The following is a 15,085-nucleotide window of genomic DNA, read 5'->3' on the forward strand; positions in this document are numbered from 1 at the left end:
GACCTAGAAGAATTAAAGAACAAACAAACACAGATGAACAATTCAATAACTGAAATGAAAACTACACTAGAAGGAATCAATAGCAGAATAACCGAGGCAGGAGAACAGATAAGTGACCTGGGAGACAGAATGGTAGAATTCACTGCCACAGAACAGAATAAAGAAGAAAGAATGAAAAGAAATGAAGACAGCCTAAGAGACCTCTGGGACAACATTAAACACACCACATTTGCATTTTAGGGGTCCCAGAAGGAGAAGAGAGAGAGAAAGGACTAGAGAAAATATTTGAAGAGATTATAGTCGAAAACTTCCCAAACATGGGAAAGGAAATAGCCACCCAAATCCAGGAAGTGCAGAGTCCCAGGCAGGATAAACCCAAGGAGAAACACACCAAGACACACAGTAATCAAATTTACAAAAATTAAAGACAAAAATTATTAAAAGCAACAAGGGAAAAATGACAAATAACATACAAGGGAACTCCCATAAGGTTAAAAGCTGATTTCTCAGCAGAAACTCTACAAGCCAGAAGGGAGTGACACGATATACTTAAAGTGATGAAAGGGAAGAATGTACAACCAAGGTTACTCTACCAGGCAAGGATCTCATTCAGATTCGATAGAGAAATCAAAAGCTTTACAGACAAGCAAAAGCTAAGAGAATTCAGCACCACCAAACCAGCTCTACAACAAATGCTAAAGGAACGTCTCTAAGTGGAAAACACAAAAGAAAGAAAGGACCTACAAAAACAAGCCCAAAACAATTAAGAAAATGGTAATAGGAACATACATATCGATAATTAACTTAAATGTAAATGGATTAAATGTTCCAACCAAAAGGCATAAGCTTGCTGAATAGATACAAAAACAAGACCCATATATATATATATATATATATACATATATATGCTGTCTACAAGAGACCCACTTCAGACCTAGGGACACATACAGACTGAAAGTGAGAGAATGGAAAAAGGTATTCCATGCAAATGGAAATCAAAAGAAAACTGGAGTAGCAATACTCATTTCAGATAAAATAGACTTTAAAGTAAAGAATGTTACAAGAGACAAGGAAGGACACTACATAATGATCAAGGGATCAATCCAAGAAGGAGATATAACAATTATAAATATATATGCACCCAACATAGGAGCACCTCAATACATAAGGCAACTGCTAACAGCTATAAAAGAGGAAATCGACAGTAACACAGTCATAGTGGGGGACTTTAACACCTCACTTACACCAATGGACAGATCATCCAGACAGAAAATTAATAAGGAAATACAAGCTTTAAATGACACAGTACACCAGATAGATTTAATTGATATTTATAGGACATTTCATCCAAAAACAACAGATTACACTTTCTTCTCAAGTGCACACGGAACATTCTCCAGGATAGATCACATCTTGGGTCACACATCAAGCCTCGGTAAGTTTAAGAAAATTGAAATCATATCAAGCATCTTTTCTGACCACAGCACTATGAGATTAGAAATAAATTACAGGGAAAAAAACCCATAAAAAACACAAACACGTGGAAGCTAAACAATACATTACTAAATAACCAAGAGATCACTGAAGAAATCAAAGAGGAAATCAAAAAATACCTAGAGACAGTTGACAACAAAAGCACGATGATCCAAAACCTATGGGATGCAGCAAAAGCAGTTCTAAGAGGGAAGTTTATAGCAATACAATCCTACCTCAAGAAACCAGAAATATCTCAAATAAACAATCTAACCTTACACCTAAAGGAACTGGAGAAAGAAGAACAAAGAAAACCCAAAATTAGTAGAAGGAAAGAAACATAAAGATAAGAGCAGAAATAAATGAAATAGAAATAAGGAAAACAATAGCAAAGACCAATAAAACTAAAAGCTGGTTCTTTGAGAAGATAAAATTGATAAACCTTTAGCCAGACTCATCAAGAAAAAGAGGGAGAGGACTTAAATCAGTAAAATTAGAAATGAAGAAGGAGAAGTTACAACAGACACCGCAGCACATCAAAAGAGACTACTACAAGCAACTCTATGCCAATAAAATGGACAACCTGGAAGAAATGGACAAATTCCTAGAAGGTATAACCTTCTAAGACTGAACCAGGAAGAAATAGAAAATAACAGACCAATCACAAGTAATGCAATTGAAACTGTGATTAAAAATCTTCCAACAAGCAAAAGTCCAGGACCAGATGGCTTCATAGGTGAATTCTATCAAACATTTAGAGAAGAGCTAACACCCATCCTTCTCAAACTCTTTCCAAAAACTTGCAGAGGAAAGAACACTCCCAAACTCATTCTATGAGTCCCCCATCACCCTGATACCAAAACCAGACAAAGATTCTACAAAAAAAGAAAATTAGAGACCAATATCACTGATGAATATAGATGCAAAAATCCTCAACAAAATACTAGCAAACAGAATCCAACAGCACATTAAGAAGATCATACACCGTGATCAAGTGGGATTTATCCCAGGGATGCAAGGATTCCTCAATATACACAAATCAATCAATGTGATACACCATATTAACAAATTGAAGAATAGCAACTGTATGATCATCTCAATAGATGGAGAAGAAGCTTTTGACAAAAGTCAGCACCCATTTATGATAAAAACTCTCCAGAAAGTGGGCATAGAGGGAACCTACCTCCACATAATAAAGACCATATATGACAAACCCACAGCAGGAATCATTCTCAGTGGTGAAAAACTGAAAGCATTTCCTTTAAGATCAGGAACAAGACAAGAATGTCCACTCTCGCCACTATTATTCAACATAGTTTTGGAAATTTTAGCCACGGCAATCAGAGAAGAAGAAATAAATGGAATCCAAATTGGAAAAGAAGAAGTAAAACTGGATCACTGTTTGCATATGACATGATACTATACATAGAGAATCCTAAAGATGCCACCAGAAAACTACTAGACCTAATCAATGAATTTGGTAAAGTTGCAGGATACAAAATTAATGCACAGAAATCTCTTGCATTCCTATACACTAAACAATGAAGGATCAGCAAGAGAAATTAAGGAAACAATCCCATTCCCCATTGTAACAGAAAGAATAAAATACCTAGGAATAAACCTATCTAAGGAGGTAAAAGACCTGTACTCAGAAAACTATAAGACACTGAGGAAAGAAATCAAAGATGATAGCAACAGATGGAGAGATATACCATGTTCTTGGTTTGGAAGAATCAATATTGTGAAAATGACTATACTACCCAAAGCAATCTACAGATTCAATGCAATCCCTATCAAATTATCAGTGGCATTTTTTACAGAGCTAGAACAAAAAATCTTAAAATTTGTATGAAGACACAAAAGACCCCGAATAGCCAAAGCAATCTTGAGGGAAAAAAAACAGAGCTGGGGGAATCAGACTCCCTGACTTCATACTATACAACAGAGCTACAGTAATCAAGACAATACAGTACTGGCACAAAAACAGAAATATAGATCAATGGAACAGGATAGAAAGCCCAGCGATAAAACCACACTCCTATGGTCAGCTAATCTATGAAAAAGGAGGCAAGGATATACAATGGAGAAAAGACAGTGTCTTCAATAAGTGGTGCTGGGAAAACTGGACAGCTACATGTAAAAGAATGAAATTAGAGCACTCCTTAACACCATACACAAAAATAAACTCAAAATAGATTAAAGACCTAAATGTAAGGCCAGACATTATAAAACTCTTAGAGGAAAACATAGGCAGAACACTCTTGACATAAATCACAGCAAGATCTTTTTTGACCCACCTCCTAGAGTAATGGAAATATAAACAAAAATAAACAAATGGGACCTAATGAAACTTCAAAGCTTTTGCACAGCAAAGGAAACTATAAACAAGATGAAAAGACAACCCTCAGAATGGGAGAAAATATTTGCACATGAATCAACAAAGGATTAATCTCCAAAATATTTAAACAGCTCATGCAGCTCAATATTAAAAAAGCAGACAACCCAATCAAAAAATGAGCAGAAGACCTAAATAGTCATTTCTCCAGAGAAGACATGCAGATGGCCAAGAGGCACATGAAAAGCTGCTCAACATCACTAATGATTAGAGAAATGCAAATCAAAACTACAATGAGGTATCACCTCATACCAGTTAGAATGGGCATCATCAGAAAATCTACAAACAACAAATGCTGCAGAGGGTGTGGAGAAAAGGGAACCCTCCTGCACTGTTGGTGGGAATGTAAATTGATACAGCCACTATGGAGAATAGTATGGAGGTTCCTTAAAAAACTAAAAATAGAATTACCATATGACCCAGCAATCCCACTACTGGGCATACCTAGAGAAAACCATAATTCAAAAAGACAAATGCATTCTAATGTACATTGCAGCACTATTTACAATAGCCAGGACATGGAACCAACATAAATGCCCATTGTCAGACGAATGGATAAAGAAGATGTGGTACATATATACAATGGAGTATTACTCAGCCATAAAAAGGAACGAAATTGGGTCATTTGTAGGGATGTGAATGGACCTAGAGACTGTCATATGGAGTGAAGTAAATCAGAAAGAGAAAAACAAATATCGTATATGAACGCATATATGTGGCATCTAGAAAAATGGTACAGATGCACCCATTTGCAAGGCAGAAATAGAGACACAGATGTAGAGAACAAACACCAAGGGGGGAAAGCGGGGTTGGGGGTGGTGTGATGAATTGGGAGATTGGGATTGACATGTATACACTAATATATATCAAATAGATAACTAATAAGAACCTGCTGTATAAAAAAAAATAAAATTAAAAAAAAAAAAGAGAAGCCACTGCAATGAGAATCCCACGCACCGCAAGGAAGAGTAGCCCCCACTCGCCGCAACTAGAGAAAGCCTGCGCGCAGCAACGAAGACCCAACACAGCCAAAAATAAATAAATAAATAAATTTATAAAAACAAAAAAACACACTAGGGATTGTGCACCTGTGTTCTATACACTATCTGCGATCATTTCCTCTAACATGTTTGGAGCTTCCTGGGGGCCAGTTGTAGGTGGATTTATATGTCAGGGTACAGTTCACCTGGGATGTTGGAAGTCTGCAGAGGGAGAAAGTGGAAAGAGCCCATGGGGGCAGGATTGGGGCTGCTTCCCAGTGGGAGGACCATTTCAGCCATGGTCCCAGCTCCTGCCCCCCAGAGAAAGCAGGTATACCTCAGGCAGGAGTCTGAAGTCTCTGTCCAAAATGGAACTGTAGGAGCGATGGAAGAATTCCAAGAGGCTCTTTGCCACGAAGTGGAATGCATAGGCCTTGGCCAGCGGAGGAAAGAGTTTCTGCTGCTGTGTCTGGTAGTCCAGGACTTTTGCCTCTGGGTCACTGAGGGGAAGAAAAGCAGAAGATTTGCTACCTGCCACATCCATCTTCCCATATTCCCAGTGCCATAAAATCCTTAAAAACGGACATTTTTTTATAGCTCACTGCAAAATTTGACGTAGACTGACGTGACGCTAGTAATAATCTTAAAATTCCATCTAACATGAATATCCACACATTTCACTGTAGAAATATTAACATGTCCGCTTATGGGTGCTGCCCGTTGTGGAGGTTTACAGTATACGCACCGTATTAACCTGCTAAAAATCTGGAAAGTTCTGAATTCCAGCAGATCTGGCCTCAAGGATTTTGGGTGAGGGGTTGTGGCCCTGAAGCCCTGATTATTTGAACCTTGACCTTTCACTGTCCAGGTGCATGTGCTGTGTGCTGGGAAATATGTGGAACCTAATTGATAACTGAGGATGTGAACTTGGGTTGGATGGAATTCCGAGGTAGGATTGCACCCGCCTTGTCCGTTGCTGTGTTCTCAGTGCTGGAGACTCTGTTCAGCATTAGGGGCCTTCGGTAACTATTAGTGGATTGAAACAGAGTGTGAATGTGAGACGCCTCCCGTGGCTGATGGGGAGAAACCTGGTGTCTCTTCTCTGGGCCAGCAGCCCCTCACCTGGACATGTACTATTATAACCATCCCAGTCTTATGCAACCCAGAAGACTGGGCTCCGACAGGATATCATTGGCAATACCTCCTTCCCAGCTCCCCTGTCCCCCAGAGAAGACTCCCTCAGCCCGGGATTCTGAAGCCAGGCTGGCTGAGGGTGATTTGGGTTTGCCAGTAAAGGACCCTGGGCTGAGGGCCTGGCATGCTTCACTGCATTTCAGCCCTAGCACCACCCTGGAAGAGCGTTTTTGTCACGCCCATTTAGTTGACGAGGAAGCTGAGGGACAAAGAGGTGGGGTGGCTAATCTAAGCTCCCGGAAGTGGCGGAGCTGAGGGTGGCACCGGGTCTGCCTGGTGTTCGACCCTCAGCCCGTTTTGCGTTAGAGAACTCTGGATCCTTGAGCCCATGGTGTGGAATACCACCGGCCTCTTGAGCCAGACATCCTCAAGTTCCAGTCCTGGTAACCTCACTCTTTCCTTTACAAGTGAGAAGATAGGCCCAGAGAGGGCAAAGGACTTGCCAAGGGGCGCTTACTATAGTTGGGGCGAGAACTGCCAGGTTAAAGCTCGTCTCTGCTCCATGAGTTCGGTCAGTCATGCTGTGTCCAGCCCCACCCTCTCTCCCTGTGCTCATGCTGCGGCCCCATATGCCCAGGCTCCAGTTTGCTGCATGCTGGGTATGTGCCCATTTGGGACATATGTATCCTAAAAAATTATTTGTTTACCTAAAATTGAAATGTAACTGGCAGTCCTGTATTTTTATTTGCTGAATCTGATAACCTTGTGTGTGTGTGTGTGCGCACATGCGTGTGTACACATACTCACATCAAAGCAGAGGGTACAGTGAGCCCTTTGGTGCCATGGAGTAGAGCTATTAGCCAGACAGAACCACGTCCAACAAAATGGGTGCAGGCGTGGACGTACAGAATCAACTGTAGCCAAATACAGTCTGGCGTGACAGCTGGGTTTTTCCAGACACAGTCACTCACTGGGCAGACAGAACAATCTCGGGAGCCCCATTCACCCACAGCTTGGTGCCCAGCCGATCCAGATACACTCAGCCAGTCACAGCCATACCCAACTGGGAAACAGTCCGAGTTTGTTGGACAGACTGAGTCAGATGTGGTGGTACAGGGCCAGAGACACAAGATCACACAGAGCCTGATGGGGCCAGACACTGACAGACATAGGTTGGGCCAGCTGGTCAGCCTGGATTAGAGAGAGCCAGATAGAGACCCCACAGACCCGATGGGCCAGGTCCAGGCGGATGTGTGTGCAAGGGGGGGGGGGAACGTGTGCTCCCAGCACCCCACTCTGGCAGAGGGTTGGTGTCAGGGGGTAGGCACTGTGGGATCGAGGTAGCCCGGGCTGCGGTGGCTCCTCTGGGCGCCGCTTGCCTGGGCTGGAGCCGGGATTGGTGGCGTATGACGGAGTAGCGGATGGCAATGACACAGGCCTTCTGCAGCAGTGGTATGACCTCGTTTGACAGCATGTCCACCCGCACCACCACCATGCTGAGGTAGTTGCTCTTTGCTGTTCCGAGCTTGATGTAGGTACCATCTGGCAAGACCTGGTAGACCAAGGACAGGCAGTGGGTCTGAGCCAGGGCTCCCCAGCCTTCCCCACACCCAGAACTGTGGCCCTCCATGCCCTGAGAGCACCACAGTCCTCAAACTGCTCACCCGGGACAGACATAGCCAGCCGCCAGCCAGAATGTGCTGGTGTGACCACGCTGATTCTTAAAACTGAAACGCTCCTGTGCTTGTTGCTCAATAGCCGCTGCCCGAGTGTCTTGGTTCACTGCTCCTCTCCTGTGACACCCCAGACCTCCCCACACTTCCATGGTAACGCCTGGCAAAATGGAGGCCTCCAGAGCTTGCTCCAGCACTTGGCTGCTGGCTGTGCAGTGGCTGGCTGTGTCCAGGCTGCGCTGTAGGTCGATATGCACATCGTCCTCAGCCCGTTCCTCTTTTCCTCAGATTGCCTTGCCACCCTACCCCACGATTGCGCTGTCACCCCACGAGGTGAGCATTTACCCATGAGAACTCTGAGGTTCAGAGAGGCCACGTGACTGGCCCCAAATCATAAAGCTCCTAAGCTGGGGTTTTACTCAGGTCTGTGGGACACCAGAGCCTCTCTGGGAGGGGTGCCCCAAACTCAGCTCTGTAGAGAAGGGCCCGGAGGCAGCAGCAGCCTACAGGGTGCCTCTGTCCCCTCTCCAGGCAGTGCAGGCTTGCAGCCTCCCCGGGACCCCACCTGTGCAAAGCGGCTCAGCATGTTCTCCCTGGGGATGCGCACATGGTCCAGTTGCAGGAAGCCATTATCCGAGTGGTCAAAGTCCATCTTGGGCCCAATGTCTCCAACGGTGATTCCTAGGAGGAGACAGAGGTAGGAACGTCCATCAGTTGAGTGCTTGTGTGTTAGGTACCAACACCCACATTCCAGCTCATCTGAGCCTGCCAGCAGCCTGTGACATTGGGGTTATCATACCTGTTTGCAGGTGACCAAGCTGAGGTCAGGTGCTGGGCCTTGCTCATAGTCATCAAGCCAGTTAGCGCCAGGCCTGTACAACTGGACCCCTCCCTGCCCAAGGGAGACATGCCCCAGTTTCTTCCATGGACCTCTGGGGCCCCCAGGACAGGGAGTCCTGGAGGAAGTCCTGGAGGAAGCAGCATGAGCTTACCGGGCAGTGGGCTGTGGTCCTCGAGACTCCGGATGGGCACAATAAAGGCATGCATGCCCTGCTGGGCTCCTGAGCAGATCAGCTGGGCCTGGACCAGGGCATGGGTGGCCGACCGTCCCACTGAGGGTAGAGAGGTGAGAAGCCCAGCGTGATCCCTGATGTACAGAGCAGGCAGGCTAACCCTCCCCATCAGGACCCTGGGTGTGGGCCTAGTCTGTGAGGACCAGTGTGGTGGTACGGGAAGGGCAGGACACTCTGTGAGGCTGGAATGGGGCTTTGTTTGAACCACCTTGGAGGGTGTGGGTCAGGGGAGGAGGCACGAGGAGCCTGGAGGACAGAGGGTGTTTTCTAGGGGAACCGCACAGGACAGGGTATGCAAGGCAGAGGGAACAGCCTGCTCAGAAGCTTGAGGACTGGACTGGCTTGTTGGGGCCAGGCAGCGGAGGTGGTGGCATCCAGGGCAGCCAAGGGGTGCTTGGTCAGGATACCCCTTGATTCATAAGGCCTTTACTCGTCCTTGGAAATGACTGGAACCATCCAGAGAGCTTTAATGTGAGTGTCTGGCTCTAGAATGCACTGGGTTGGTGGCTGGAGATACAGGGGGTTTTGTCTAAACGTCAGGTTTGTATAGGAACCACCCTACGATACACAGGCAGGATCCCCATGGGCTAGGGAAGGCTCAAGGAGGCTGATGGAGATCTTGAGGGGACGAAAGCCCTCTATGCCCTCTGGCCGCTCTTTCTTCCAAAGGCAAAGCTTGACAAAGGCTATGGATTTTAAGGAAATCACCCCAAATGGAGCAATCTGGAAAAGCTCTGCATCTTTTAAAACTTGGTCTTACTACAGTCTTCTGACTGAAGTGTGTGCTCTTGAGTCATTTCCTTTGGAATCAAGGAGACAGGATTTTTATATCATAGCTGCTGGGGTACGTATGTCAGGATCTGTGGTCAGAACATGGGTCCCAAGTCATAGGGAGATGTGTGCATTGCTGCCCACCCTAGCAGATGGGCACCTTTGAGACCTGAAAAAGTCCCTGTTCACAAAGAGGGGGAACTACCCCCAAAAAGCCAAACAAACCTAGCAGCGACTTGCAAAGGGCACTGTGAAATAAACAAGCTTGCTTTTTTTCTGTCCTCAAAAACGTATTAATGACTCTCTCTGCCATCAGCCTAATAATATGAATACAGATAGCTAGCATTTACCAAAATCCAGGTGGTACCGCCCCTGTGCTGTTGCTTTGCGGTCTTTGCAGGACAGGTAAGCTGAAGTCCCATTTTCCAGAAAAGGAAACTGAGGCTCAGAGAACGGAGTGATGTGCTCAAGGTCACTGGCCTGAACGGGGCAGAGCCCGGGTTTGAACCCTGCCTGATTTCAAAGGCTGGTTTCTTTTTTTCTGCAGTTTTGTCAGTGGTCATTGATCACCACGCCCCACCTCCCCGCCCCGAGCATCGCTCTCTTATTTCTCTGGCCTGTCTCTCCACTTCTCTCTCCTTCTCTCAGTCTTTCTCCCTCTCTGCTTGTCTCTCACCTCTCCCTCTCTCTCTTTCTGCTTTAGTTGGACTCCTCACACTTGTATTTTTTTTTTCCCATATAAGTGTTCACCTAATGGGTCCCCAAGTGCCACAGATGTATCCTCAGAGACGTATTCTCAAATCAGAGGAAGAGGGTCCTGGTGGAACCCTGCTCCTTGGGGCTTGGCAAATCACTGAGACTCTGGGAAGCACGGTGGGTGCAGCCTGCACCTGGTGGCCACAGGGGGTGATGTGGCACCGGTGGCTTGATTGGCGCTGGGGGTGGGCCTGAGCCCTTCTGAGTGTCTGGAGCAGGGGAAGGGAGGGACGTTTTTCGCATTGACTGTACCCTGTGTGCTGGCTGGTGGCAAGCTTAATCATTAACTTGGGAGATGAGAGGAACAGGGGCTGTGGCGAGTGCTGTGTGTGGAGGGCGTGGGGGCAGTGTGCATGTGAGAGAGACCTTGACCGTCAGCCCCCAAAGTTTGGGTCAGTTTCCTCAGCTATTTCAAAGTTCCCTTGGCGGCCTCTCAGCCACTCACTGATGAAATTCTTCATATCCCACCTGTTTTACTACGTAAGAACCTGGGGCTCGGGGAGACGTATTCACTTGCCCAAGGTCACCAGCCTAGAACAGGGAATCAACCTGAGGTCTGTTGAACATCAAAGTCAGTGCTATTCTGCGGTCCAGCTTTGTTCTCCTTGGGGGCAGGTGGCGGGGGTTGGGGGGATGAAGGGATACTATACTCACGGTCCCCAGGCCACCATTTGATGGCAGTCAGCGTGGGGCTGTGCACCACAAACTCCTGGGTGGCTGCATCGTAGGTGGCTTCAGTCTCCAGGCCCTGAAGATATGTCCCTGGGCATCAAGGAGGGGAGTTAGACATTGGGCCATGGTTGGAATCTCACCGGGGGCGCAGTGTCTAGGTCGGCCTGGAGCCCCCAGTCGTCAGTGCAGTATGGAGTCGGGGTAGCTCCCAGCTGTACTCACAGGCATTTCTCTCCTTTCACCGGTGGGCTCTTTGGGGGGCACGTGGCCAGCCCATGATAGGGAATGGTGGCTGACATTTCCAGAAGGAACACCTTGCCTCACCACTAGATCATACAATATGTTCGTGTAAATTAGAAAAAATCACCCCCTCCTCAAGACCTTTAACTGCCACCTGCTGTAACATCTTCATATTAAATATATAAACCTATGACTAGTGAGATGTGAATGGGCCCTCTGGAACTGTGCAGTGCACACCTGTACACTGCACCCAGCAGCCCTGGCTCACCGTGCCCCAGTTCTGTCTGGGCGTATGTCGCAAGGATCTGTAACTTGTTGCAGAGTGGGTCCCACTTGGCAATCTGCTCCTCTGAGCCGAGGCTCCTGAGCGCTTTCTGGAAGACGAATTGTAACGCTAAGCCCAGATCTCCAGAAAGGCTTCTGCAGGGGAGAGACACAGTGGTTGAACAGCCCATTGGAGACAAGGGCCCCGGTACCCTCAGGCTGGCAGGGTGCAGGAGGGAAGGGGCACCTGATATCCTTCTTTCCCAACAGGTAGTACCTTTGTTGGGGAAAATAGCTCATGGGCTGGGTTTTCTGGGGGATCCCAGGTGAATTCCTCTCTGGTGGGGTTGCCCTGGGTGTGAGCACCTGTTAGCGTAATATAATTCACGACTGTCTTCAGACCAGCCCAGGCGCTGTGCTAACATCTGGACGTGGAATTTCTTCTTAATGGCGGCTTCATAACGTTCATTCTGGGTCATGAAATAATTATCCTTCAGGCTAAGCTCTGGGTCACTGTGGATGATGCTTTCTGTCAGGGACAGAGAACAGAGAGAGGGCTTAGCGTCCTGGGTGAGGTTCCTGGTACCTTCAAATCTTCCCATCCACTTGCCTCATGGATGTGGAAAGGAAGTCAGACATTGCTGTCATTTTACAGATGCAATGAATGAGGTCCAGAGGTGGCAAAGTGAGATGCCCAAGGTTACAAAGCTATGCAGTGGAAGAATAAGGACTCTATCCAGGTCTTCTGCTGCCTAGGACTCTTCTGTCCCTCAGAGAGGGGCTCAGGAAATATTGACACGTTAAAGATGCCTTCATAGTCCAAAAGAATGAATCTCTAATAGTGGAATTTTGAGAGCAGAGTTTGTTATTTGAAGGTGGGACTGCTATGGAGGGACTCTTCTTCCAAGAAAAGCGTATGGACACGAAGCAGACGCTCCATTCCCCAGCCTCCTCTTACCGACTTCCCTCCGGAGCGCAGTGTTCTGGGCCCCTCCGTCAAGGATGTTGGTGAGCTCCTCCACGCAGAAGGACTGCATGTGCCGCTCGCTCTCTATGTCAGGGTGCACTTGCCTGCTCCAGGTGTCCCCCATTGACACTCGGTGCACTGGACTGCCCATCCTAGCCCGGGTCTGCCTGGTGTCTGAGAAGAGAGACTTGTGGCCTGGGTGCTCTGATCCTTGGGCTGTGCTAAGAACCTGTGTGCAGGAGGAACTGCCCAGGGCTGAGTGTCAGCTGAGGCCTGCTTTGGAGGAAAGCAACCTCCCTTAAATGCTCGTGTGCCACTCCACCCCCGCACTCTCCCCTGTGGCCCTTGGCTGTGTACCAGGCACTGTCCAGGACTGTATGCAGTAACTGCTCAGTAAACAGTAGTTCAGTGCGTTCTAGCCAAGATTTGGACAGGGTCTGATTGCCTGGGGGAAATTCTCACATAAAGTCAATGAAGGTCATGTACGAAGAAATTCATGTTAGAGAGGTTAAGTGCATGGCCTCTAGCTGCACAGCTACTGCTGGCCAGGAGTTGGACCGGGTCCGACCACAGAACACATGCTCTGTCCATGCTACAGCCGCACCTGGGGGACTAAGTCCCAGACTCGTTTGGCCCATTTCCGTGAGCCTTGAGGGGTACTGCGGAGCTGAGGGGAGGAAGCTTGCCCCTTGCCTGTGCCATGTTCCCCCGGGACCCCTGTGTGTCCTCCACAGCCACGGTGGGCCCTGCGTCCTTCACAGCAAACCCTCAGCCTCTCAGAGCCCCTGTTTCCCCACAGCCCGGCGACCAGCAGGTATAGTCCTTTCTACTTCTCGAGTCTCTCAGATCCATGTGTTCCATCCATTCCCTTGGCTACCACCTCGGCCACCTTCGTCGCTCGCCTGGCCTCAGTGCCTCTCATCTGCTCTTCTGGCTGCCAGGGTGAGCTCCTAAACTGCGGTCACGTTGTTGACCTCGTACCCTGCTGGGAGTCTGGTGCTTGGGTCCGGCTGTTTGTTGTATGGAGTCCATGCCCTCTGCCATCTCACCACCTCTCGCCCCTTGCCCCGTATCCACCCACTCCGCCTACCCAGGCCTCCTCTCCCTCTCCTCCTGCCCTTTGCCCCCGCTGTTTCCCCTGGTGTTCCTAGTGAGCCCCAGCCTCCAGGGCCACCTCCTCTAAGAAGCCTTCCCGATGGCAGTGCCCCCTGGGAGAACCGAGCAGCCCTTCGGTGCCCCCACTGGGTGCTATTAGAGTGGACAATAGGAGCAGTTCCTCATTCACTCGAATGTCCCTGTCCCAAGGCAGTGAGTGCCTGGGGAGGCCAGCTCTGCTTTTGTGGGGTCCCAAGAGCCTGCAGGTGGCCACTATTTTGATTCCTGTTCTTCTCCACCACGACCCTGCAGATACACCGCTGTCGTTACAAGTATTTTATAGAGAGGACAGCAGCCTCGGGAAGAGAGGAGACTTTGTAACGTCACGCAGCCACACGTACGGTAGCACATGGGATTCATCCACAGGCTTACAAACCGACACCCCTAAGTGGGCAACAGGGCTGTGGGATGCTGACAAAGGGCCTGGCACATTCAAGGAGCGCCCCCGTCAGCTGCCCCCTGGATCCCTGCAAGGCCTTCTAGCCTGTCTCCTCTCTCCCTGCGTCTTCCTCCTGCGCTCTAACTGCCGCTGCGTCCTTGCTGTGCTCCAACACCCAGGCCTCGCCCCTCACCCTCCAGCCTCTAGAGGCCAGGGCTGTGTGCTCTGCCTGGAACACTCCTTCCCCAATGTGCCCATGGCTCCCTCACTACCTCTGCAAGTCCTTCATCAGTGCCACCTTCTCAGTGAGGCCCACCTGACCACCCTCTTTAGAATCCCGAGCCCCTTCCCCCAGCATTCCCAGTCTCCCTCACTCTGCTCTTTTCACTTATCGTAACATAATTTGCTCCTTTGCTATGTTTTTGTTTATTGCTGTCTCTGCCTACTTAAAGGGAAACTCCAAGAGGGCCACGATCTTTGTCACATTCGTGCTGTGGCTCCCACACTTAGCACAGGGCCCGGCTCACAGGTGGCGTCTAGGAAATAGGGGTCGACTGGAAGAAGGCAGCTCTCAGAGTCAGTAGGAGTTGCGGGGAGGGTGCAGCCCTCAGGAGCCTCCCAGTCCCTCCCGGACCCTATGGCCCGGTTCACCCGACTCACCTCTGTCCTGTGTCTGCACAGTCGGCCTGGCCTGGCCTCTAGCTGCAGGCCTAGGCCTCTCACGGGTGGCCCGGCCCCTTTCTCCTCCCCTGGAGGGGCGCGGCCTGGCAGGCCCTCGGCTCCCAGCTCTCCCTGGTTGAGCTCATTGCATGTACTCTCCTGTCCCCCTGCCTCCCTCTGGTGGTTGTGACCGCGCTGTGCCTGGTCGGGGGCTACCCTGGGAGATTGCTAGGAGGGTGTGAAGCAGGATAGATAGCTCAGCACGAGGCTGGCTGGGCAGCTTAGTGAGTGCCAGCTACCGAGCCTCTGTCTCTCCCTTTCTCTCCCTGCCTATCCGACCCGCCTCCCAGAGCCTGTGCTGGTCAGATGCACACACATTCACTCTGCAGAAAGAAACACCACAGGCCTCTACCCGGAGTCCAGAGACCTGGGTTCAAATCCTGGAGGTATGACTCTGAGTTACCTCCCCTCTCTAAGCTTCCCTTGCCTTAAC

At 48.8% G+C, this 15,085-nt stretch overlaps 1 protein-coding gene across 7 annotated transcripts in view; it reads right to left on the reverse strand.

The window, feature by feature from the left end:
* Positions 1-14,728, reverse strand: part of ACOX2 (acyl-CoA oxidase 2) — a 35,730-nt gene extending 21,002 nt beyond the window's left edge. For 3 of the 7 annotated variants that reach the window (XM_067754951.1, XM_067754948.1, XM_067754952.1), the window contains exons 1-9: positions 14,593-14,696; positions 12,390-12,565; positions 11,798-11,960; positions 11,436-11,587; positions 10,910-11,017; positions 8,648-8,767; positions 8,221-8,336; positions 7,362-7,534; positions 5,186-5,348 (exon numbers count right to left, since the gene is read on the reverse strand). In XM_067754951.1, coding sequence (XP_067611052.1) covers positions 5,186-5,348; positions 7,362-7,534; positions 8,221-8,336; positions 8,648-8,767; positions 10,910-11,017; positions 11,436-11,587; positions 11,798-11,960; positions 12,390-12,549 — 1,155 coding nt within the window. In that variant the 5' untranslated portion in view covers positions 12,550-12,565; positions 14,593-14,696. Of the gene's footprint in view, positions 1-5,185; positions 5,349-7,361; positions 7,535-8,220; positions 8,337-8,647; positions 8,768-10,909; positions 11,018-11,435; positions 11,588-11,708; positions 11,961-12,389; positions 12,644-14,592 lie in introns of those variants that run through there. The other 4 variants (XM_067754955.1, XM_067754950.1, XM_067754953.1 and 1 more) reach the window with 4 other exon arrangements.
* Between the last annotated feature and the right edge of the window lie 357 nt (positions 14,729-15,085).

The sequence above is a fragment of the Pseudorca crassidens genome, chromosome 10, assembly GCF_039906515.1.
Source record: "Pseudorca crassidens isolate mPseCra1 chromosome 10, mPseCra1.hap1, whole genome shotgun sequence".
Lineage (NCBI taxonomy): Eukaryota > Metazoa > Chordata > Mammalia > Artiodactyla > Delphinidae > Pseudorca > Pseudorca crassidens.